Source organism: Vulpes lagopus, chromosome 24, assembly GCF_018345385.1.
Source record: "Vulpes lagopus strain Blue_001 chromosome 24, ASM1834538v1, whole genome shotgun sequence".
NCBI classification, from domain to species: Eukaryota; Metazoa; Chordata; class Mammalia; order Carnivora; family Canidae; genus Vulpes; species Vulpes lagopus.
In genome coordinates this window covers 49,742,889-49,766,513 of record NC_054847.1, presented here as the reverse complement: position 1 = coordinate 49,766,513, position 23,625 = coordinate 49,742,889, and the positions used below count along the sequence as shown (strand labels likewise).

Here is a 23,625-nt window from a genome sequence, read left to right as displayed (position 1 = left end):
CACATAGATAAATGTGATGGAGACCTTAGGTTCTCTTGTGAAGAAGAAATGTTAATTCCTGCCTCAATCATGCCCATTCGAGAAAGGTGGTCTCATTGAGTCATCCAGGAATGTTTCCTAAAGTTGGCTTGACCCTCCCAGGTGTAAGTTACAGCGCTGAGACCAACTCTGCATCAGGGGCTGTCATTGTTCCCCCTACCCTCCTCTTAAAGTTATCCCAGAAAATGGAAACAACTAGAATCCTAGAGAATCAGAGCCTGCATTGAAAGAACCTAATATGAAAAGCAAATGGATGTGACCAGTGCTAGGGATTATGGTGAATACTTTGTTGGATGCCTAGATCCTCTTCATGGCAGGCACACCCATCCCCCAGATGGCAAAACCATCTGGTTTTTCACCTTCTCCCAAGAATCACTTCCACCCAAAAGGAGCCATTGCACCTTCCAGGCTACTCTTTCCAATTCTCTAAGGACATATAGCCAATAACTGATTGAAATGGAGGTATAAAACTTGACTCCTTTGGCACAAGATAGAGCCAACTTTTGTGTAATTGAGCTGTGCTGTTGAATACATGTTGTGACTGACTACAGAAAAGTTGAAATGAGATATGCTGTTTACATATTGGATTTTGAAGATTTAGTATGAAAAAAGAATGTAAGATACTTCATCAATGTTTAATATTGATATATGCTGAAATGACAATATTTTTGGATGTATTGGTTTAAGCAGAATGTGTGGAGACCTCTGTTTCTTTTTATCTTTTTTAATGTGGCTACTAGACAGTTTAAAATTATTTATGTGGCATGCAATGTATTTAATATATTCCTTTTGGATAGTGTTGCTTTAGAGCTATCCTCTGGGATTAGTCTAGTCTTCAGCTAAGACCACAGGCTTATTGATTTGGATTCTTCTCTTCTGTCTTGATTCCCCCAGTGTCCTCCAGAGGAGAAATCTCTCACTAAATATCCAAAATAGAATCCCACCTCAGACTTTGCTAGGAACCAAACCCAAAACACTTGATGTTTCCAAAAGTTTGGTCTTCAATGTTCTATAAACAACTAGAGATATAGTTTAAATCAAAATAAAAACATATGGAGAAAACAGTACAAATATAACTAGCTCTACACCATCAAGAAGAAATTTATATTTGAACAACGTGCTTGGCTCATCGCCTTAGGACACAAAGCTAAGTGATATGCCCGGTACAATAACATTAAGAATCGTTTTGATCCAAATGCTAAAAAAAAAAAAAAAAACCCACAATTTAAATTATACATGTCTTATGTTAGCTGATATTCAGTTAATGTTAACTCAGTTAACTCACCCTAAGTGGGGAGAGACCTTTGTGTTCTACATATACTATTATGTGGCTCAATATTTAAGGTTATCATCACCGCTTTTGATGAACAAATAAAAATTCATAGTTTTTTAAAAATGTAGGAACCTACAAGATAAGATGTGATTTGATTTCAAAATTTAAATAAACTTAAAGTTCAGACCTTCTAAAAAATGACATCCACTGGGGAGTTTGTTCTTGCTAGATCAGCCCTTCCCTCATATGTGGAATTTAAGAAACAAAAAGAAATTATCAAAGGAGAGAGAGAGAGAGAGAGAGAGAGAGAGAGAGAGAGAGAGAGAGAAACCAAGAAACAGACTCTTAACTATACAGAACAAACAACCAGAGCGGAGATGATGGGGAGATGGTTGAAATAGGTGATGGGATTAAGAAGTGCACTACCTGTGATGAGCACCAGGTGTTGTGCACTAAATTGTACACCTGAAACAAATACTACTGTTAACTAACTGGAGTTTAAATAAAAATCTTTTTTTAAAAAGGAAAAAAAAATAATAGAATTGTTACTCTGAATACTTATTTCAAAAACCTATCTCTAAAAATCCTAAAAATTCCAATTCAATTCAACAATATTATACAGTGATAAAATACTGTTTTAGTATAAAAGAGTATGGTATTTTGCATAAAATAATTGTTAGGTTAAATATACCCCTCGCTGAAGAGTCGACCTCATTTATTAAACCAGCAATCCTAACAAGCCTTGCCTGCATAACCTCACACAACCACATGATGGCACTGTAACACAAGGTTTTAAACAATAAAATTGTTGAAAGACAAACTTTGCAGAAAAAGTGTTCAGTTAGAATTACTGTGAGCAACACAAATCTTACAACACTAGATATTTCTAGTTGGTGAGTTTATACTGAATCTCATATCTCACTTATCAAAAAAAGAGTCCTGGACATACAGCAATCTGCTGCGTGGTTGGGACACTTGGTAAGAAGTGTGAGCAGTTCAGGAAAGCCCAGGGGTGTGTGTACTTCATCAGATCCCCTTTCAGGCCATATAGGGTATGTCAAAAATAAAAACCAAAATAAACAAAAACCCTATACCTGGAAATGACTGTGCAATTTAAAGACATCAAAGACATAGAGAAATGGATAAAACTTAGAGTTACAGCAGATCACCTGCAAAGGAACAAGGATGAGAACACTGCAGCTCACAACAAAAACAGATGCAAGAAAACAGGTAGTATGGTTTTCAGTCTTCGGAAAAGAATTTCAGATATAAAATCATATTCACAAGCAAATATCCTTTTAAATACGTTGTTGCAGAATATGTTTCAACAACACCAAACTTCAGACATTTTCCTATGTAGAGAAAACATCATAAACATTCACAAAAGGAAATATTCAAATAAATTCTTGCAAGGGATATGGGAAGAATGATCTCATGACACCATGAAGTACTGTGTGGTCTAAAACACCAAGTTTCAACGAAATGTAAAGGAAAGAACGTCCATAAACATTCGGTTCTCAAGTCTAGAAAATTCAGTAGGTTGAGGACAAAGCAGGGAGAGTAACTACTCATACATTTCACAGACTCTTTGTCCTGTCAACTCGTAGAAAGTAAAGTGGAAAATGTCTAGAGAATGGTTAAAATAATCAAGTATTTCTTTCAGGAAAGGGACTTACGTGATTGTGATCTATGGCCCGAAAAAATCCGAAAAGATTGACATTTATAAAAGTCTGAAAGGAATATTGGGAGGGGGGGGGGGCTCGTTTTCAGAATAGTTGAATTAGGAGGCATTGCTTTAAATCTAAAATAGACTTAAACTTGTGACATTTGAGTCACGACACATAAAACCCTTGGCATTTATGGATTCCTATTTATGGCTGAAATAACTGTGATGCATTAAAATTTCTCCCTAAGCAAGGTGATGACAGTAATCTCTTGCTATTGTCAGCCTGTGGCATTGAAAACATACTGTATCATGCTGACTGCAAAATCCAGTTTGGGCTTTAATGCATGCATAGGTACCCTGCTGCTTTGGCAAATTTCTATACCTCTGATGGCAACAGACTCACATAATAAACACACTTATAGACAGGCACTTCTTCGGCTGTTTGTCTCTTCAGAGCTTGGTATCTCTTGTCACCCTGAGCCTCTTAATAAGCCCTGAGACCAACTTCCCTGGGGGCAGCTATTTTTCTGTTCTTCCCAGAGGACAGGCTTACTTTTGCTACTATGGCAACTGCTGCGAAGTGCTTTCTCTCTGACTTTTTCAGCTTCCTTAGTACTGTGGGTTTCTTTGCAAAGATATTTTAGAAGCTTCTGGGTCTTTCAAATTCTTGTCTCAAAGAACTTGTCTTTGAAATAAATCTTTATTATACACAGAACACATGGACTCCATTATTTCTCCACTTGTATGTGTACCTGTTTCTACTAGGAAACAAACGGAGGAAGGCAGGACTTGGGTCACATTAATCAGTTACCAGTTCTTTGATGCTGAAGCACATGGTTCCAGCAGATGTCGCCATTCTTATTACTACAGCAAAAAATTCAAACCCAAACATCCTTTCAGGCTGTTGGAAACAATTTTAGCTCTCACAAGGGAAATATCACAAAGTGGAAGGAGTCAACATACCATCAAGTGTAAATTTATTTTCTTTTTATTTCTCTTTTTCTTTCTTTCTTTTTCTTTTTTTTACAGAGAGAGTGGGAAGAGAGGGGCAGAGGGGGAGGGAGAGAGAGATTCCTAATCTGGCTCAGTATGACCTCAATCTCAAAACCCTGAGATCATGACCTGAGCCTCCCAAGCGTCCCAAATTTCATTTTTCAATACCTGAACTTTTAGAAGCAATTGCTTGGAAGATCTCTTAGATAAGTTCTTAATTTAGGCAAGATATTGATAGTTTATTTCCTAAATCTCAAATTGACTATAAAGGGTGACCAATTCATAGCAGTTGAAGTTGCATGAGAGTTATATAGTTACATATGTGATGTGTCTGGCACTCAGTATGTCCTCACAAACGCAAAATTACTTTGCTTCAAGGATCCAAGAATTCACTTGGGAAAGCCAAATTATAAAGAACTCAGTCCCTTAGGTAATCAGTAGTTTAAAGAAGACAGAATCTCACAAAATGATAGATCCTTAAAGTTTTCTTAGAAAAAAAAAAAAAAAAACCTCATTGATTATGTGTTTTCAGTGCCTCTTTCAAAGATCTCCTTGAAATCTCCTAACTTATGACTGGAACCTCAGCCTTCCTCTCCCTTGCTTAGGATCACAATACTTCTTTTCTCTGTCTTTTCCCATTAACCACAGGTAATTCTCAAAGAGACTTAAACAACGGGATTCGTAATTTTGATGTATTAAGGAACCAATATGTATTGTATATCTCTCCCGTTTCCTTTATTCCCTTTTTCGTGTGTTTCTTAGCGAACACCACTTATGTTTAATTCTCAGTCTGTGTTCGTATCTTCTAAGACCAAGGATATGTAAGAGGCAGGTCGCTGAGTCTTCCTTTCCAACCTGTCTCCCCTTTGCTACCTGGGGAGGACCTGGGTGGCTTTGGCACTACTTTTGAGCTGTTTAAGTTCAGAAAAACTTGTGAATTCACATAAGGATGGTAAACTGTTTAATCTCTGCATAAATGTTTCTCCAGTTCATGAACATCTCCATGAAGTTCTCCTTATGAACTGGATGTCTTCCTCTTGTTCCTTGGCTGGATCACTCTATGTCAGGTTCGTAGTCCAAGGATCTGGAAGGGCCCTCCCCCTATGACCTTGTTTTACTCATGTTAAACCATGAGTTTAACAACTTATGGTCCCTGGCCTGTAAATTGTAATTGGCATGGCAGGGATGACTCAAAACTAGTTTTCTATCAATAGTTCTGGGAACCATGATATGCTGAGAAAACTGGAAAACTTCAACCCAGAATAGAGGTTATCTGTGGGCAGGAGAGAGTTATGACAGATAAGCAGGAGACATTCCTATGAAAGGCCCTCAGGAAAATTCCAAACAGGGGCGCCTGGGTGGCTCAGTTGGTTAAGTGTCCCACTCTTGATATTAGTTCAGGTCGTGATCTCAGGGTCATGAGATCAAGCTCCGCATCAGGCTCTGCATTCAGTAGGGAGTTTGCTTGAGATTCTCTCTTCCTCTGCTCCTCTCTCTAATGTGCATGCATTCTCTCTCTCTAATAAAAAATATAGAAATCTTAAAAAAAAAAGACGAAAGAAAGAAAGAAAGGAAAGAAGGAAAGAAAAGAAAGAAAGAAAGAAAGAAAGAAAGAAAGAAAGAGAGAGAAAGAAAGAAAGAAAGAGAAAGAAAGAAAGAAAGAAGAAAGAAAGAGAAAGAAAGAAAGAAAGAAAGAGAAAGAAAGAAAGAAAGAAAGAAAGAAAGAAAGAGAAAGAAAGAAAGAAAGAAAGAAAGAAAGAAAGAAAGAAAGAAAAGAAAAGAAAGGAAAGAAAGCGCCAAACACCTATTTAAAGGAATATGACCTCAAGGTTTGATTACTATTTCCTGAGAACTCTTTGGGTCCATCCCAGAAAGACTTAAAATCCACAGGATACTCACACAGAAGATTGTAGTTCAGTAAATATCTGGTCCACATAAAAATGATTCAAGATTCCTCCCCTGAAGCGGTATATTTTATTGAAATCAACTCTTCCACTCTCTGAACTTTAACTTTAAATGAATATATATCAAAATGGAGAAAGTTTCTAGAATAATAAATATGAAAGTCAGAGGATTGAGAAATTATTTTTATTTGAAAAAAATAGAAAATATTTAGTAGAGACTAAAATTTAAACCTGGAAAACAATAAATTCTTCTCCATGGATATGAGATATAATCACAGATTCATTTTAGAAAATTGTTTCCTCTAAAAAGACAATGGACTTCACTGACTCATGTAATTTTCTAAACTTCTACTGATGTGAAAATGGTGTTAAGAGATTTCAGAATTTTAAGAATAATTGTTTGAAGAGCTTCTCTCCAAATGAATTTGACAACTGATATATACCTGAACTGACCTTAGTATGGAGCATATTACATAGCAGATACATATTTCTACCTACAATTGACCTTTGAACAATTCAGGAGGTAGGGGCACCAACCCCCATGCAGTCAAAAATCTGTATATGATTTGTGATTACCCAAAAATGTAACTATTAATAACCTGTTGACAAGAAGTCTTACTCCCATATGTAAACAGTTGGTTAATACACATTTTGTGTGTTATATTAAATACTATATTTTTACAATAAAGTAATCTAGAAAAAAATGTTATTAAGAAAAGTATATTCACAGTACTATACTGATTCACTAAAAAAAAAAAAGAAAAAAATCCATGTGTAAGTGAACCTGTGCAGTTCAAAGCCATGCTGTTGTTCAAAGGTCAACTGTACATATATAATATATAAGTAACTATTAGCAAGATTGTTTTTCCCTCTGCCCACTGAAATGGTCTAGAGTTAATGAAATCTTAGGTGGAAACAAAGTAATACATAAATGGGAAGCCCAGACTATAGTTTCTAAAATTGATTTTCTATGAAAAGGAACCAGAGTTTTTTGAAGGATAACTGATTCTATGACTGGGGAAGGAAGGTATAAGAGAATATAGAACTTCTTTATCAGAAGACAAGGCTTCATTCCAGGTTTGGTGAAATCAGATCAAAAAGACACAGGAACCAAATTATAGAGGTTTGATTGTGCCATCAAAAATAAAATAATGATTAGAGTTAGTTAAAATACATTAAATCTATTAAAGTCATGAGTCCAAACAGTGTATGTTCTCATTCATTTGGGGAATATGAATAATAGTGAAAGGGAATATAAAGGAAGGGAAAAGAAATGTTGGGAAATATCAGGAAGGGAGACAGAACATAAAGACTCCTAACTCGGGGAAACGAACTAGGGGTGGTGGAAGGGGAGGAGGGCGGGTGTTGGAGGGGAATGGGTGACGGGCACTGAGGTGGACACTTGACGGGATGAGCACTGGGTGTTTTTCTGTATGTTGGTAAATTAAACACCAATAAAAGTTAATTAAAAAAAAAAATAAATAAAGTCATGAGTCCATTATACCCAAAGATAAATTTTAACCTGAATACACCAAAGAGGAGCAGGAGATCAGAATATATTCCTCCTGGATCTTATTAGTTCGTCATTTGGTATTGTTGACACATTTACATATTGATGAATGACACAGATTCTAGTTAAGTATTAAATAAATCATTTAGAAGACATTATCTGACTCAGGAATGGCCTCTTATGTGTAACATCAAGTCAAATGAAGATATATGACATCCATAATCAATCTGCTATCATTAAAATCAGTAAGATTTGCATGTTCTTAAGAATACAGATGAGCAGATTGCATTAATGTCTTCATCTTTAAAATTCAGAGGAAAAGATAGTTACAGATATAAAAGTTCTAATTAGCTGCTTATCCTAGATGGAGCTGCAGACTTCTATAAGAAGACAATTACCACTTGAGTAACTCCTATACTAAAAATTATGAAAAAAATTGGCATAATAATTAAAAATAAGATTCAAAGTGTTTCTTCAGGGTCATAGACAAGAATCTAAGTTATTCCCCTGGGCTAACTTTCTAGAAGTGAGTAACCTAATTAACTGGAGTATTAACTGACTTCCATAATTAGGTTAGCACCTTATAACCATAGGGAGACTTAGAAGTAAATATACTTTTTATGAAAAGGGAAACAGAGCATTAATATTTTTTGTATTTCTATATTTATAATGGGTAAGAGAATCTGACCTATTACAATGGTAGCTTGGAACTTAATCTGGTATGTAATGCAAGGAATTAATTTAGATGAAATCTCACATATATATTTAGTATTAAAACATCCAAGAGAAATTTAGCTGGATGGCATTCATAAATATAAATTTTACTCACATCAACATGTCTGCGAATTCCCAATGTTCCACAACCACACACAAAATGAAAGTCAAATGGTGTATCAATGAGGCCTTATTTTGAGTTTAACACATTTTAATTAAGTACAGCATCTTTGTATATTGTTTGACATTTTTGTTTCCTTTTCCTTAAAATGCCTGTTCATTATGTTTTGCTCATTGTTATGTGCTTTATATTTTTTCTGGTTTTTAAAAATGTAATTCTTTTTTAGTGATACATATTGTATATAACAGTTCCAGCTCTCTGTTATTTTTCAACAAATATATCAATCTCTTCCTTTTGACCAGCAATTTTTGTGTTAAGAAATTTTTTCTATACCAAAGTATTAAAGATATTCCTATATACTTATTTATGGAGATTTTAATATTTTGCTTATTCATTTGTCTTCTTTCTCACTGGAGCGGATTTTGGTCAATGGTGTAAGGTTTGGATCAAAATCAATTGCTTCATCTTTATGGATATTACATTGTCTCAGTGCAATATGTTGTTTTCTCCAATGTGACCTCTGCCACAGGTCAAATTTTCATCTATGCATGACTCTGCCGCTGAGTTGCCTATGTCCATTGGTCAATATACTTACCCCTCAGCCAATACTCTATCATCCTCATTATTACGACTTTAAGTTTTGATGTCTAGCAGAATGAGTTTCTCATCTTACTCTTTTTCTGTAGGAATGTTTGGATATACTTGGATATTTGCTCTTTTATATGAATTTTTATCATGTCAAACTTCTTAGGATTTTCAATGAGATGCCATCGAGTCTATAAGTAATCTAGGAGATAAGAGATATCTGTGTGATATTGAGTTTTCTATCCATGAAAAGTGTTTTCTCTCTCGATTTATTGGTGTCTTTTTCAGTTGAATTAAGTAATGTTTACAATTCATAGAGTTGTCACATCCTTAGTGTATTAGAAGGGAACATTTTTTGTTAATAACATTAAGGACATGTTTTTAAAGTATACTTTTTTTTTTTTTTCTGGAACACATAGGTGGCTCAGTAGGTTAAGCATCCAACTCTCGGTTTCAGCTCAGGTTGTGATCTCAAGGTGGTGAGATCGAGCACCACATCTGGCTCAGCATGGAGACAGCTTGAGGGTCTCTCTCCCTCTGCCCCTCCCCTCATATGCTCTGTCTCTTTCTGTCTCTCCCATGAATAAACAAATCTTTAAAAAAATAATGTTTGATCTAAGTTATGAAATTCATTATGTATCCTAGTATTTCCCAACTCTTTGAACATAGTAAAGCCCATAGAAGCTGATAATTTTTTAGAGCACTTTGATGTAAGTGAATGACGCTGCTTAAGGCAGGAGACAAGAGACTAGGTTGGTCTATCTATCTACTCCAGGCCACACCGGCTGCACCTAAGGCTGAAGGGATAATACAACAGCATAGCTGCAACATACTGTTGATGCAACAGGTTTAAAGCTTTATCTTGATCTGAGGACTTGACCAGGTGGACCAAACTGGCCCAATATTTTGGCTTCTGTTGTTCAATCCTCAGATAGTATTAGTAGCAGTGGCTTCAGTTACTGACGTTACAGAGCCAAGTCAAGGATATGTATCCTTCCTACACATTCAAGTCCTCTTGCAGGAACAGGGCAAGAGTCAGTTTGATCTGGCTTGCATGCTATGTGCTCACCCTTCTCTCCCAGGAATACTTCCCAGAAAAAAGCTACAAATGTTGCCTTTCCTATTGCCAGCAGCACAATTTTATTAAAGACTGGAGCTTCAGCAGAGCCAGGTGGCATGTGTCACCACCATCCAGCCTATCACATCATGGCTGGACTTCCAGCATGTCCCCACTTCGCTACTTCAAGAGATAGAACTGAAGCATCAATTTGATACCAGTCATGTACAGAAACTAGGAGTTCCTTGATGAGCCTGAGGAGGCTCTACTTCAATTTGCACTCAAAATTGCCACAGCGATTTCCACAGAGTGGTACCTGACACAGGGGGCTTGTCATCATCCAGTTACCTACGGCACACTAGCCAGACCAAATTGCAATCCAAGTGTCAGTATGCGCCCAATTGTAAGAATTCTATTTGTTCCTGGAAGTTTCCTTACTGTGAGGAACAGGGTCTGTAACTCAGCCCACTGGGCTGCTCACTTGCTTTTGCTTCCTTCCAGGAAGAGTTTACTATCTGTTGGGCACAGGATAGGGCTTTCCCCATTGAGCCATGACACTCCATTCTGTAACTGCCATCTGTGAACCAGATCAATTCCTTTACATCCTTGGGAAAATTGGTGGAAAAGTAAGACACATCAGTAATAATGACAGGCAAGTCTTCAGATAGCTTCTATGAAGCCCTAGTAGAAAATAAGCTACTCACGGGACGCCTGGGTGGCTCAGTGGTTGAGCCTCTGCCTTTGGCTCAGGGCGTGATCTCAGAGTCCTGGGATCCTGTCCCACATCCCTGGGATCGCTCCCTGCTGGGAGCCTGCTTTCCCTCTATGTCTCTGCCTCTCTCTCACAAATAAATAAATAAAATCTTAAAAAAAAAAAAAAAAAGGAAAATAGGCTACTTGCTCATGAATACAATGAGTCCCACTGTGCTCCATCACAGAATGCTTCTAGAATATCATTTTCATTTTATGATGGAACTTCTTTGGACATTTCTCTCCTTGTTGGGATACTTTTTTTGCCATTACCCAACACATGAGGGGTAATTCAGGAGTTAATACAATGTTCTGTCCTTCAGTTAATGGGGATCGTGGGACCCAGGAAATTTAACTAAAATTCCCTACCCCTGGACAAGCAGAGCAGGACTGACTCCATTTTGTGCTGCACCCGCCTTGTGCTGACCTGCTTATTGCTTAGGGCACTGCCCCACCCTACTCAAACCCAGGGCACACCCTAATCCGAAATGGGCTCAGTGATAGACCAGTTCAAATGGATACTTTAGGGTAAAATGTAACTCAATCGGCCACCTGTGAGTGTCCGGACCAGCATGACTGTGCAACTTTCTGCATATCCCATTGGCTACTAGCCCCTATAAAGTTGCTAAGCCTCTTTAGTCTGGGGTCCAAGTCCCTGCTCCCCTGTGTCCGGTGCACTTGGACCCAAGCCTGAGCTTGTAAATAAACCCTCGTGTGTTTGCATCGGTGTCGGCTCCTCGGTGGTTTCTCAGATTCACGATCTTGGGCACAACAGGGATGTCTTAGTAAATACCCAACAAGTAACCAATAACTATCTTTCAAAGAAATATACCAGAGAGCAGGATCAGATACCTACTCAAAAATCCCAGAGATCACTGTTAATTATGATTATGGGCTTTTGCCAAAGACGTCAGTCTGCATGAAGGCAGTGGCTGACATTTCGAGTATCATTTCAGCATTAGCACTTATATGGATCAGTGCAAGCTGTTATAACAAAATACCATAGATTGGGCGGCTTAAACAATAGGCATTGATTAACTTCTCACAGTTCTGGAGGCTTAGAAATCTGAGGTCAGGGTGACAGCCTGATTGGGTTCAGTGAGAGCACTCTTTCTGGCCTGCAGACAGCTGCCTTCTTGCTGGTTCTTACATGCGGGGGGGGGGGGGGGGGGGGGAGACAGTTCTAACCTCTTTCTCTTCTTATATGGGTACTAATCCCATCATGGGAGCCCCACCCCCCATAATCTCATTTAAACCCAATTATAGCCCAAAGACCTCATCTCCAAACAGCATCACAGTAGGAGTTAGGGCTTCAACATTTGAATTTGGCGGGGGTAGGGATAGTGGTGAGTGTGGCAGGGCACAAATGAGTTCATAGCAGTAACATAAGGAGCAAATGGGATAGCCTGGGCTACAGCATCTCCAGTTCGAAGAAGGTTTTCAGGCTTCCAATCAAATATGAGCTTTTCCCAGGTGATTTAAGTGAATTGAGCCCAAAAGGATCCTTAAATGGGGGATAGGATTTCTCCAAAAGCCAAATAAGCCTATTAGGTATTAGGACTCTTGTTTAGTCTATGGGACAAGGAACAAGAACATTTATTCTTAGTGGTCTGGGGTGTAACACAAGACACCCAGCCCAACCAAGCCTCCAAAATTTATAGTCTATACAAGGTCTTGGAATTTATTCAGAGTTCATTAACCATCCTCCACCAGTCATAGGACTGGGGATCATAATGAAGTTGCTAAGCTTGATTCTCAGTTTCATAAAATAATCATATCATTAATTCAGTGCAATGGAACCTTGTACAGTTGTATTATACTAGATCTGCCTCAGAAGGTTTTGACAGCACATAGGGGAGTTCAAATACCCTCGAAGCAAACATATACTGGAAACCATTCCACACACACACTGCTGTGGACATTCCTTAGCAAGTAATATCAAAAGAAAGGCATTAGCCATGTCAATTACAGAGAACTGGCCACCTTCAGTTTAGTGAAACAATCTGTTCAGCATTTGAATAATTTGGACCATATCAGGGACCACCGAAGTGACTAGGGTTACCTTTTATTGGAGTCCCCTCCAGGAGCCATCAGACTTCCCCACTGGCAACCTCAGATCATTGCAGAGTGAGTGTATGAGAACTAACACAGCTGCATCTAATATGTCCCTAATTAAGGCAGTACATTTTTGTTGCCCTTAGCAAATGATAAGGTTTCGAATTAACTATTTGACCAGGCTTAGATCACTCTAACAGCTCCCACTTTTCATATCCAATTAGTACTGGATTTAGGGCAGATCTACAAGTTATTTATTTTTCTATTTTATGCAGTAGAGGGAAAAATTTTTATCCAATCTTTATATCCATAACAATTATACATTCAGGTGAGGGAGACTTCCCCCACAGTATACTCTTTAAAATCATGTATTCCAACTTTTAATGAGAATTTAATTTTTATTCCTTTACGGTAGCATCTCCCTGTTCCCCTAAATTAATTCTATCACCCCTGAGGGCCTCATTAGTAGGCCTAGATAGTGCTCCTATAACCAAGCGACCTAAAAGAATTTCTCTATCTGCAGGCCATTTCACCCACACATTTGTCAAAGGCCTTGGTTCTCCCATAGGGATTTGGTCAAGAGAACCTGTCCTTCATATAATGTGCTTCCTCCATTAACACCTGTATTAGAAAATATTTTAAAAATTGTTTTCAAGACTCACATACTGCCCTTTTTCAGGCAAAAACTAATCCAGGCAATGCTCTGAAAGGACTTTGCAGATAGAATGAAGTTACTAACAGGTGATTTTAAGGTAGGGAGATCATCCTGGATTATCCAGGTGGACCCAAAGTAGCCACACGAGCACTTAGAAGAAGGAAGAAGAGTCAGAAAGTTACGGCAGAAGGGGAAGTTAGAAAAATTTAAAGCCCCGTGGGGCAATGATGCACTGATGCTGGCTCTGAAAGGGGCCACAGTCAAAGAAAGTAGGTGATCTCCAGCAGCAGAGAACTCCCAGCCACCAGCCAGCAAGGAAACAGGGGTGGCCAACCTACAGCCAATGGAAGTGAATTATACTAGCAACTTGAATGAGCCCAGAAGTGGGTTCCTTTCCAGAGCCTTCTGACACCTTGCCTTTTGGCTTTGTGGAACTTAGAGTAAATAAACTGATTCACCCTACTGAACTTATAATCTGCAGAACTGTGAGATAAATTTCTGCTGTTTTAAGTTTCTGTAATAGGAAACAGATACCTTGCTTTAGTATTAAAAATTGGTATTTTAGAACTTGATGCTATAGGCTTGTGAGGACCTTTCTCTACCTGGAATTCTTCTAAACTCAGACAAGATAAGCATGCAGGCTTTTATGTCTTTGAGAAGTTTGAGGAGAGGCAGTTGTGTTTTATTGGCTTCTTATAAAAGTCTACCAAGGTTTTAGTAGGCACTCTACCAATTTCCCCCCTTTTTTTTTTAAAGTAGGTATTTTTTAAAATTAATTAATTTATTTATTTATGATAGTCACAGAGAGAGAGAGAGAGAGAGAGAGAGAGAGAGAGGCAGAGACATAGGCAGAGGGAGAAGCAGGCTCCATGCACCGGGAGCCCGACGTGGGATTCGATCCTGGATCTCCAGGATCGTGCCCTGGGCCAAAGGCAGGCGCCAAACCGCTGCACCACCCAGGGATCCCAATTTCCCCCTTTTTAATGCCATTTTAGATTAACCATCTATTCAGTCCTGAATTCTTTGTCTTTGCCTTTTTTGGAAGGGAGTGGCTTTATTTTATTTTCTTTTAATTTTATTCCAGTACAATTAATATATAGTGTTATTTTGGTTTAAAGTGTACAATATAGTGATTCAACAATTCTATGAATTGCTCAGTGCTCATTAAGATAAATGTACTATTACTCCCTATCACCTACTTCACCCATTACCCCACTTCCTTTCTAGAAACCACCACTGTGTTCTCTATATTTAAGAATCTGGTTGGGTTTTTTTTTTCCCCCTTTTTTCTTGTGTTCATTTGTTTTGTTTCTTAAATTGCACATACGAGTGAAATCATATGGTATCTATCTTCCTCTGACTTATTTCACGTAGCATTATGCCCTCTAGATCCAACCATGTTGTTAAAAATGGCAAGATCTCATTCTTTTTATGGCTGAGTAATATTCCATTCCACATCATTGCTATGCATTCATCTATTAATGGACACTTGGGCTGTTTCCATAACTTGGCTATTGTAAGTAATGCTGCAATAAACATAGGGGTGCATATCTTTTTGAATCAGTGTTTTTGTATTCTTTAGGTAAATACCCAGTAGTGGAATTCCTATCTTTAATTTTTTGAGGAACCTCCAGGCTATTTACCAGTGGGTACACCAGTTTGCATTCCCATCAACAGTGCGCACGAGTTTACTTTTTCTTCATAAATCCTCACCTATACTTGGTTCCTGTGTTTTTGATTTTATACATTCTGACAGATGTGAGGTGATGTCTTGTGGTTTTGATTTGCAATATGCATCTTTTCATCTTGGCCATCTGTACGTCTTCTTTGGAGAGGTGTCTGTTTATGTCTTCTGCCTGTTTTTTAACTGGATTATTTTGGGGTTTTGGTGTTCAGTTGTAGTTCTTTGTGTCCTTTCCTTGTCTTGACTTCCTTTTCTTTTTAAAACTTTAACATTTGTATCAACCTGAAGTCTCATCAGAGGTAGCTGAGACAGGAGATGCAAAAACTATCTCTTTAAAAAAAAAAAAAAAACTATCTCTTTTACATCCTCTGAGGTCTAAGAGCAATATCACATATGGTGTCCACAGTGGTAGGGTTCCTTTTATCATAATCTGAGTAAGGGGGATCCCATGCAGGTCTGATTTTCATTGTCCCATGGCCTGTCCAGTACAGTCCAGGTTGGCAGCATTTCTGCAGCTAGAGTAGACACAGACATTTAAATGACAAGGAAGGAACAGAGGACCTACCTACCAGTCTCTAGTAGCTCCCTGTCTGAATCTATTCTAATCAGCAAAGACTTCTCCTTGAACTATCTCTAGGGAAGACAGAAGTCAAAGGAGGATCCAGGACAAGTGCAATCATCTCCACTGAACAGTATTCAAAACCAGAGACACTGCTACTCGATCTTAAACTCCTAGGAACCATTTCAACAAAGGTCATCAGGACAATGCTTACGGCAGTCTATAAAAGGCCTCTATTCTGTTAGTGAATAATCTCTTACTTCATTGCTTTCCTCCATCATCAATCATCCTACTTGAATTACCTTCGTAGTTGTAGTGGGCCTCATAGGCTTAGCCAACTCATCAGACTTTATAGTGCCCAAGTTCCTTTGGCTGGAGCTCCATTTGCTAGTGAGAGAGGATGATGAAGCTCAATTGAGGGAGATTCTGGACTCTCATTTCAGCTCATGCTGAAAACAGCAACTAGGAACTGATTTAGCTGACTTGCTATCCATTTGCTCATCCTCTACTTTTGCTAGCTCCTGGCATTCAGGCTGTCCTTTCTGTCACAGAAAGTCTACCTATCAGTAAGTAACTGATTTCAAAGCTTGTGCTACTTTTAACCAAGAGTAGCTGGAAAACCACCTCTGCATCAATGAATGCTTCCTTTCCATCCCCTTTGTCAGGATTCTCCTTTTTCTTTCTCAAAAGTTCCTATGTCATATTTTTAGCAAAAAAATGAGTCAAAAGTCTTCTAAGCTATCCCACCTCTAACACCAATTGCAACTGCAACAGGGTTCAACTAAGAAGACTGTTTGACCCCCAAAAACAACACTTATAAATCTATTACTCACTAGGGGAAAAGGATACAAAACAATGTGGAAGCAAGAATTTGGATCACTGTTAAAGACTATCTCACAGCAAGGGTCTGTGGAGACTGGTACAAGCTTCTGTCTTCTACCTTCTACAATAATTATGGTTGTAAGCACTTTCTCTCTTAGATAAGGAACCCCCCTACACGTGCATAAGACACCTTGGAACAAGGGAACCTAGGAGTCTCACTGGGATTCCTAATATTTTGCTGGTTACATATGCATATTCCTGGTACAAAGCCAGCCTCAACAGCAGAGCTGTTGCAAGTCAGCAATCACACGCTTACCCATAAATAATGCTGACAGGCTGTTAAAAACCACCACAAAACTCCTTGGATCCATGGTTAACAAAAAGCAACATTCCTAGTCTGCATGTTTCATGGATGGCAAACAGACAGGTTAGTCCCAGATGGAAACTTTTAGCAAAAACATCTCAGGCTAATTCCAGGACTGCTAGAGATTAACCTGAACAGAACATTATGCTGAGGAATTGTTCCTCTAGTTCCAGTTTACTATTATGATTGAAGGTTAATATGTGTCAAATTCAAGTAATTTTATTGTATTTATTTAAATGTTACATAAATTTCATCTCTATCTGGTAGTGTAAAAAATTTACACAAAGTTTTCACCCTAATATTAATCCACACTTGGTTTTTCTGGGGGTGGAGGGGCTAATTTAATCTTTTTGGTGCACTGCTAGATCTGGTTTGATAACATTTTCTTTGGAATTTTTTGCATTTTTGTTCATAAATGAATTGATCTATATAATTCCTTTCTCATAAATGCTTCCTCTGGGTTTGAAACCAAGCGTACCCTAGCCTTTGAACAAACTGAGGAGTGTTTCCTTTTTTTTTTTTTTTTTTATTCTCTGCAAGAGTTTGTAACATCTTTTTTTTCATAAAAGTTAGCACTTTTTCTAAGACACTTTCAAACTTTTGATTCAATTTTCTCATGGTTATCCTATTATTATTCTAGTTGTTGAACTGATACTGGTAAGTTATATACATTTTTTTTATTTTTTTAAGATTTTATTTATTTATTCATTAGAGAGAGACACACACACAGAGAGAGAGAGAGAGAGGCAGAGACACAGGCAGAGGGAGAAGCAGGCTCCACGCAGGGAGCCTGACACGGGACTTGATTCTGGAAGGTAAATTATATTTTTATAACTTTTTGATTTTTTTTGTCTACTCTTTAATTTTTGTCTATACTGCAGACAAAATTTGCTTATCTCTTTAACCTATTCTGTCTATGTCCTTGTTTTGGTCCTAATATTAATTACACTGAATATGCAACAAATGGCAACATAATCAAAATAACTGTCTTCCTATCATTCCTTTAAAGATTTCTCAGTATGGGTATTCTTCCCCTGTCTCTGGATGAAAATTCTAACAAGTCCATCTAGATAAAAGATTTAATTAAGCTGAAAAACCAGTTCAATTATTTTCATACTGAGTCCTAATATTAACAAAATTCTGAAACAGATTTATCATCAAAAAATTCCTCCCTTCTCCTGAGACTGTCTTAGGCTGGAAACTTGCTGTGGGACTGGGGGGGGGGGGGGGGAGGGTCTTGATTCACCTTCTCTCTGTTTTGCCTTTCCCAGTACTAACTGGCTTAGTGAATCATTCAAGGGTGGTATGTTGAGAGAGAACATGAGATAGGTGCAGGTGTTCTCTTCCCTGAACTGAGTCCCCTTGAATTGGCTTCCCTTCTCTGGGAGTAAAGGATGATTTAGCCGGCCTCTTGGAAAGGGGCCATGATTTCTGGATGCTTAGGTATTTTCTCATTTTTTTCATTCTTTCTTACATGTTATTTCTGGATTCACTAAAACATGAAATTTGTCCATTTTATTACTTCAAAAAGCACGCTGGGACTTCTTTTGAGTCTACTGTATCTTTTTTCCCCTCTCTGAATGAGTTAACATATAAAACCTTTAAGACACTGACTAATATATAAGCCTTATAAGTGATAATTCTTACAACCCACTAGGAAGTGAACTGTAAAAAAAAAAAAAAAAGGAAATGAACCATATCAGGGTCCATTTTGCTCAATGCTATGCTCTCAGTACACAGTTTCTGGCAAATAAAATCTAACATCCCTGTGTATCTTTTATGTCATCCTTCCTTTTTTTTTTTTGAAATTTACGATTTTTATTTATTTGAGAGAGAGTGAACAGAGAGTGGGGGAGGAACAGAGGGAAAGGGAGAAGCAGACTCCCTCCTGAGCAGTGAGTCAAACCAGACGTGAAGCTCCATCCTGGAATTCTGGGATCCTGACCTGAGCAGAAGGCAGGTACTTCAGCAAGTGAGCCACCCAGGAGCCCATCCTTCCTTTTTCTAAAGTCTTTTCATCTACTTCTTAAGGAGAATATCCAGTTAACTAATTTTCATTTCTCTCATTCTAAAATATAAAAGATATTTACACCTATAAATTTGCACAGATTTTGCTGCAACCTACAATTTTAATAGGCATATTTTTTGTTTACTTCTAAGTATATTTTAATTCTTTTTTTTTTTTTTTACAAAGACATTATTTAAAAGTGTTTTTAAATTTCCAGATTTAGGAGGTTTTATCTTATATAGATTTATAATCTTACTGTGTTGTCAGAAAACACACCGATAATACATTTTTTCAATCTGTTGAAAATAATATGGTAGGTTTGTAATTTTCCTTAACGTATGTTATAGTATGCATTCGCTGCTTATTTAATACAGTTTGTTTTCAAACTTTTGTTCCCCAAACCTCTGTCCATTCTTAAAAATACATGAAGATCTCCAAAGACCTTTCTTTAATGTGGGTTATGTCTAATCATATTTACCAAATTTTAAATTAAAATAGACATTTAAAAAAGTATCATTTAACACTAACAATAAAACCATTTCACGCCATCAAGAAAAAAACTACAAAAAACTTGATTTTTATTTATAGATTTTTTTTTTTTTTACTTAATGTATTTTATACAGAACAATCTAAAAATGAATGGCATTTTCTGGATTTATTTTCCTTCAGGGCTAAATGAGATCTGAAGGCCAGAACAACAGCATCACCTGGGAACTTGTAAGAAATGCAAATCCAGACCCACTGGTTCAGATTCTGTAAGGAGTATTCAGAAACTGTTTTAATCAAAGTAAATGATGCTTGGTACAATTTGAGAAGCACTATTTAACACCATATAATGATCACTTTTCCATTAAAAAAAATAGATTTATTTCTCTTAAACTTTCATTGCTAGAGTTATATATACAGAAAAGTACACAAACTGTAAGGGTAAATAAAGCTCAATGCATTTTTCACAAAATGAACAGATCTGGGTAGCAGGGTTCAGATCAAGAAAGAAAACATTCTTTGTACCTCTGCCTTCTAAGACTATTAATTTCCCTGATTTTAAGCTTATGTGCATAAAATCACACAAGCAGTACCTTTCTTAAGCTGGGAAAAACCCAACATAACTCCCAGGGAAACTGATCAAACATTTGTACCATTAGTGAAAACAGGATGACTGAAAGGGGAAGGGGAGGGAGGGAGAGAATCCTGGAGCAGGGAGAGGTCTGGGAGGCAGCGTGGTGCTAGAATAAGACCAGCTCCGGGTCCGAAACTTTGTTTCAAATGGCAACTCCACCCTCAAAGCCATTAAGCAAACTACCTCTTCTGTGCCCCAGGATCTATAAAATCCCTACTTTGAGAACCTGTAGGAGATTTAAATACTTCTGTATGTTAAAATCAAAGTAAACTAGACAACCAAAAAATGTCTGAATCTGCTGAAGGTCTGCAATGGATCCTGCGCTGTATTCATAAAACAGGTGAAATCTCGGGCTTGCTCTCAATCAGCTCACAATGTAACCTTTCAGTCAGTCATTAGGAGTAGGATTTTCTGAGATCTCTGCCTGTTGGAATTTTGAACCTCAGGTGACCTGCCTGACATCATAATTTATTTCTATTCCCAGTAACGCATGTTCAATAACTGATTTAACCTAAATCCTCTGGAATTTTAGGTCCTATAAACATGTCATTTACACTGGATGTAGTGATTGCAGAGCCGCCATATGAAAAAATACCTCGTTTTTACACTTTTGTCGTGTAGGAGGAGATAGCAAATATTTCACAGTATTTCAGTCTTATCAAAAAGAATCCGAAAACAGTAACAAATCATCAAAAAAAAAAAAAACAAAAAACCACCTGTATCTTAAGATCAACTTCATTGTTGCAGGTTCCAAGAGAAGTCTTTAAGACGGCACTGTTTCAGTTGGCAAAATCGCATCAATGGAGCTTCCTACGAGGGCTGGTACCTCATTTCGCAAACAGGTTCAGGGAAGATCCCAAACTTATTTTGGAGACTTATTTTGGAAGCTCACCCACGAATCCACGGCCTTCCATCTTTCCACGCGCTGCTAACACCCACCTCTTTCCACGAATCTGATCGCTGCTGCACAGGAGCAGCAAGTGAAAAAAACCTGGCAGCATCGAGCGTCCAGGGCGGCGGCGTTTCTCCCCCGTTCCCCTCCAAACTTAGCTGCGCCTCGCCTCCCGGAAGCGCCCCCAACGCCGCACCCGCCCCGGCCCCACAGGAAGGCGCCCGCGCGCTCGGTTCCCACGCTCCCGGGGGCAGCGGGAAGCGCACAGATTTACGTCGCGACTGCGCAGGCGCCGCAGATCCGCGCAGGCGCCGCCGTCCCGCGCATGCCCAGAGGCGGAGGCCGGCGGGGTCCTGGGAGGGTAGCGGCGGCCGCCCGCCCCGCCCCCGCCCTCCGCCCTCCGCCCAGGCTTCCCTTCCGCGCGCCCGCGGCCCGCTTCCCTTTCCGGCGGTGCCAACTGCGGCCGCCCGTGTCTCTTCTCCGGGGCCTCTGCAGCTCTCCCTGCGGCGAGCATGGCGGCTGGGACGCTCGGGGCCGGCCTGCGGCTCTGCGCCACAGGTAAGGGCCGCGCGGGGGCGGGGGCGGGGGCGGGCGCGCGCGGGGACCCTCTCCGGGGGGCGGGCCGGGGTCCCCCGCCAGGCTGCCGACGGCTGTGGCGTCCGCCGGGAGACCCCCGGCCGCTGGGGTCCTTCCCCCAGCGCGGCCGTGCCGGGGGACCCGGGCCAGGAAAAGATGCTCCTGCCTCCTGTTCGGTCCTTGGCTTCGTGGGGCAGGAAGTCTCCGTCGCGCCGCCTGCGCGGAGAGGCGTGGGGCCGCGCCCCCCAGCCCGCGGCCACGCCTGGCTTCGGCTGCGGGTTCCGAGGCTTGTCACGTCCGGAGAATTTTTACCCACCTGGGGGCTGAGAGAGACGGCCGAGGGCAGGTCGCGGTCGGGGCGCCGGGCCGTGCGGCGTGAAGAGTGACGGCAGAGTCGAGTCGGGGGTGGCCGTTCCGGCGTCGCGCGCCCGGTCCTCGCCGCCGCCGCCGCCGCCGCCGCGTGTTGGCTTAGAATCCCCTTGACGCCCCCTGCGTGCCAGGCTGTGAGGACGCCGAGCGCTGCAGGTGTAGCTCGGGCGTGACACGCCTGTGAAGCCGAAAAAAGCTAAAACGGCATTTTGGATGGCAGTTGGAGTTTACACAGAGGAGGAGGTGATTACTACCGGAGAAAGAGAAGAACGAGTTCTCTGGTAAAAAAAAAAAAAAAAAAAAAAAGGTGGAATGGCAACAAGGAAAAATAAGGGAATAAAAATATGTTGAAAGAGAACCTCTGTGTCTCAGATTTATTAGCCTATATAAACCTTGCGGTCACAGTATAGTTGCTGACAGAGCGAATATTTCGTGAAGGGATCAACTACTTAGGCTTATGCATTGTTTGTGCTTTGGGATGGATCAGTGATGGGTTTTATGGTAGATTGTAAAAAATCAAAAACATTTTATAGATGACTAAGCATGTAGTATGAAACAAGTTATAAGTCAGCGTTTATTGTAAACATTTTGTCCTCTTTTTCCAGTTTTTTTACTGGATATGGCTTTCAGTAAAGGATTTGTACAAGATTTGGATGAATCGTAAGTATATATGTATTTTAAATAGTATTTCGACTTTTTAAAATTCTGGTATTGTCTAAACATTTCCATGAACCTGGTCTTTTAATAGTTAACAGTAATGAGTGATGTTTATATGGCACTGACGTGTTCAGAAGTTGTCCCAAGTTCTGTTACATACATATGTATGGGGTTGTGCTCTATGGAGTTTACTAACTGTTCCATATTCTGTTTTATCATTTTTTGTTGTACTTGTGAGCCGGTGCTGGAATTCAGTAACCATACCGTATATTTGTTTTCACAGAACCATAGCATTAATCACGATGTATTGCTTAGAGTAGGTGAGGAGAACAGCTCCAGACAGACCAAATATCCTATGTGTGGTCTTTCAGGCCTGACCATAGGCAATTTCAAGGCTTTTCCTGGCAGGCCTTAGGAGGGAAGCTGTTCTCCCCACACCAGACTTGGTGCACAGCCAGCGTGTTGCAGTCTCTGGAGGGAGTTGTAGTTAGAGACTCAGGGCCCGAGGCTAGCTCATGTGCATATTTGAATCTCTAGCCCCAAGTTGCCTCTTCCAGAGGCCTCCTTATTGGGGGCGTCACCTGGGGCACTTCCTGGGCATCTCTGCTGAGATCTTATCTAGGGGCTTGGCTGAACCACTCATCTTCACTTGGAGTCAGTACTTTTCCACTACTATCCTCCTCTTTCATTCTCCTGCCCATGGGTTCATAAAAAGGCAGAACCCTTTGGTTCAGTGCTCCTCTGCAGTGAAGTGAATTCTTTGCTCTATGCTGCATCCACCTGACCCTTGTCTGGTACTGTTTCACTTGGAAAAATGGAACATTGAGGAGCTGGCACTTGTTTTTTTTTTTTTTTTGGCCTGTTGGCTTATGTTGTCACAGTGAGTGAATAAAGGCTTATTACTTTCAGTTTTGCTTGTTGTCCTAATTACCTGTACTCAACAAAATTGGTACAGTAGCAAGTGGTCATATGAACACAGTGCTGTTCTAGAAGAGCAGAAATCCTGAGGATCCCAGGGAGCACTTTATTAGCTGTGCTGAGTGATAGTAGGTTCTGAAGAGAACCATTGTAGTTTCGTTGTAGTTTTTTTATTTTTTATTTTTTTTAATTTTATTCATTCATGAGAGAGACAGAGCATGCATAGCAAAGAGCATGAATGGGGGCGGGGGAGAGGGAGAGGTAGTGGGAGAGGGAGAAGCAGACTCCTCGCCAAACTGGGCACAATCCCAGGACCCTAGGATCAAGACCTGAG

General features: G+C 39.7%; 2 protein-coding genes across 6 annotated transcripts in view; one reads left to right on the top strand and one right to left on the bottom strand.

Annotated features, from left to right (window-relative positions):
• The window catches only part of CCDC102B (coiled-coil domain containing 102B), a 185,004-nt gene extending 163,931 nt beyond the window's left edge, over positions 1-21,073 (bottom strand). For 2 of the 3 annotated variants that reach the window (XM_041739452.1, XM_041739450.1), the window contains exon 1: positions 20,819-21,073. In XM_041739452.1, coding sequence (XP_041595386.1) covers positions 20,819-20,880 — 62 coding nt within the window. In that variant the 5' untranslated portion in view covers positions 20,881-21,073. The remainder of the gene's footprint in view (positions 1-20,818) is intronic. The other variant, XM_041739456.1, reaches the window with a different exon arrangement.
• A 1-nt stretch (position 21,074) lies between these two features.
• Positions 21,075-23,625, top strand: part of TMX3 (thioredoxin related transmembrane protein 3) — a 44,501-nt gene continuing 41,950 nt past the window's right edge. The window contains exons 1-2 of one of the 3 annotated variants that reach the window (XM_041739448.1): positions 21,144-21,329; positions 22,322-22,376. In XM_041739448.1, coding sequence (XP_041595382.1) covers positions 21,284-21,329; positions 22,322-22,376 — 101 coding nt within the window. In that variant the 5' untranslated portion in view covers positions 21,144-21,283. Of the gene's footprint in view, positions 21,330-22,321; positions 22,377-23,625 lie in introns of all 3 variants that reach the window. The other 2 variants (XM_041739449.1, XM_041739447.1) reach the window with 2 other exon arrangements.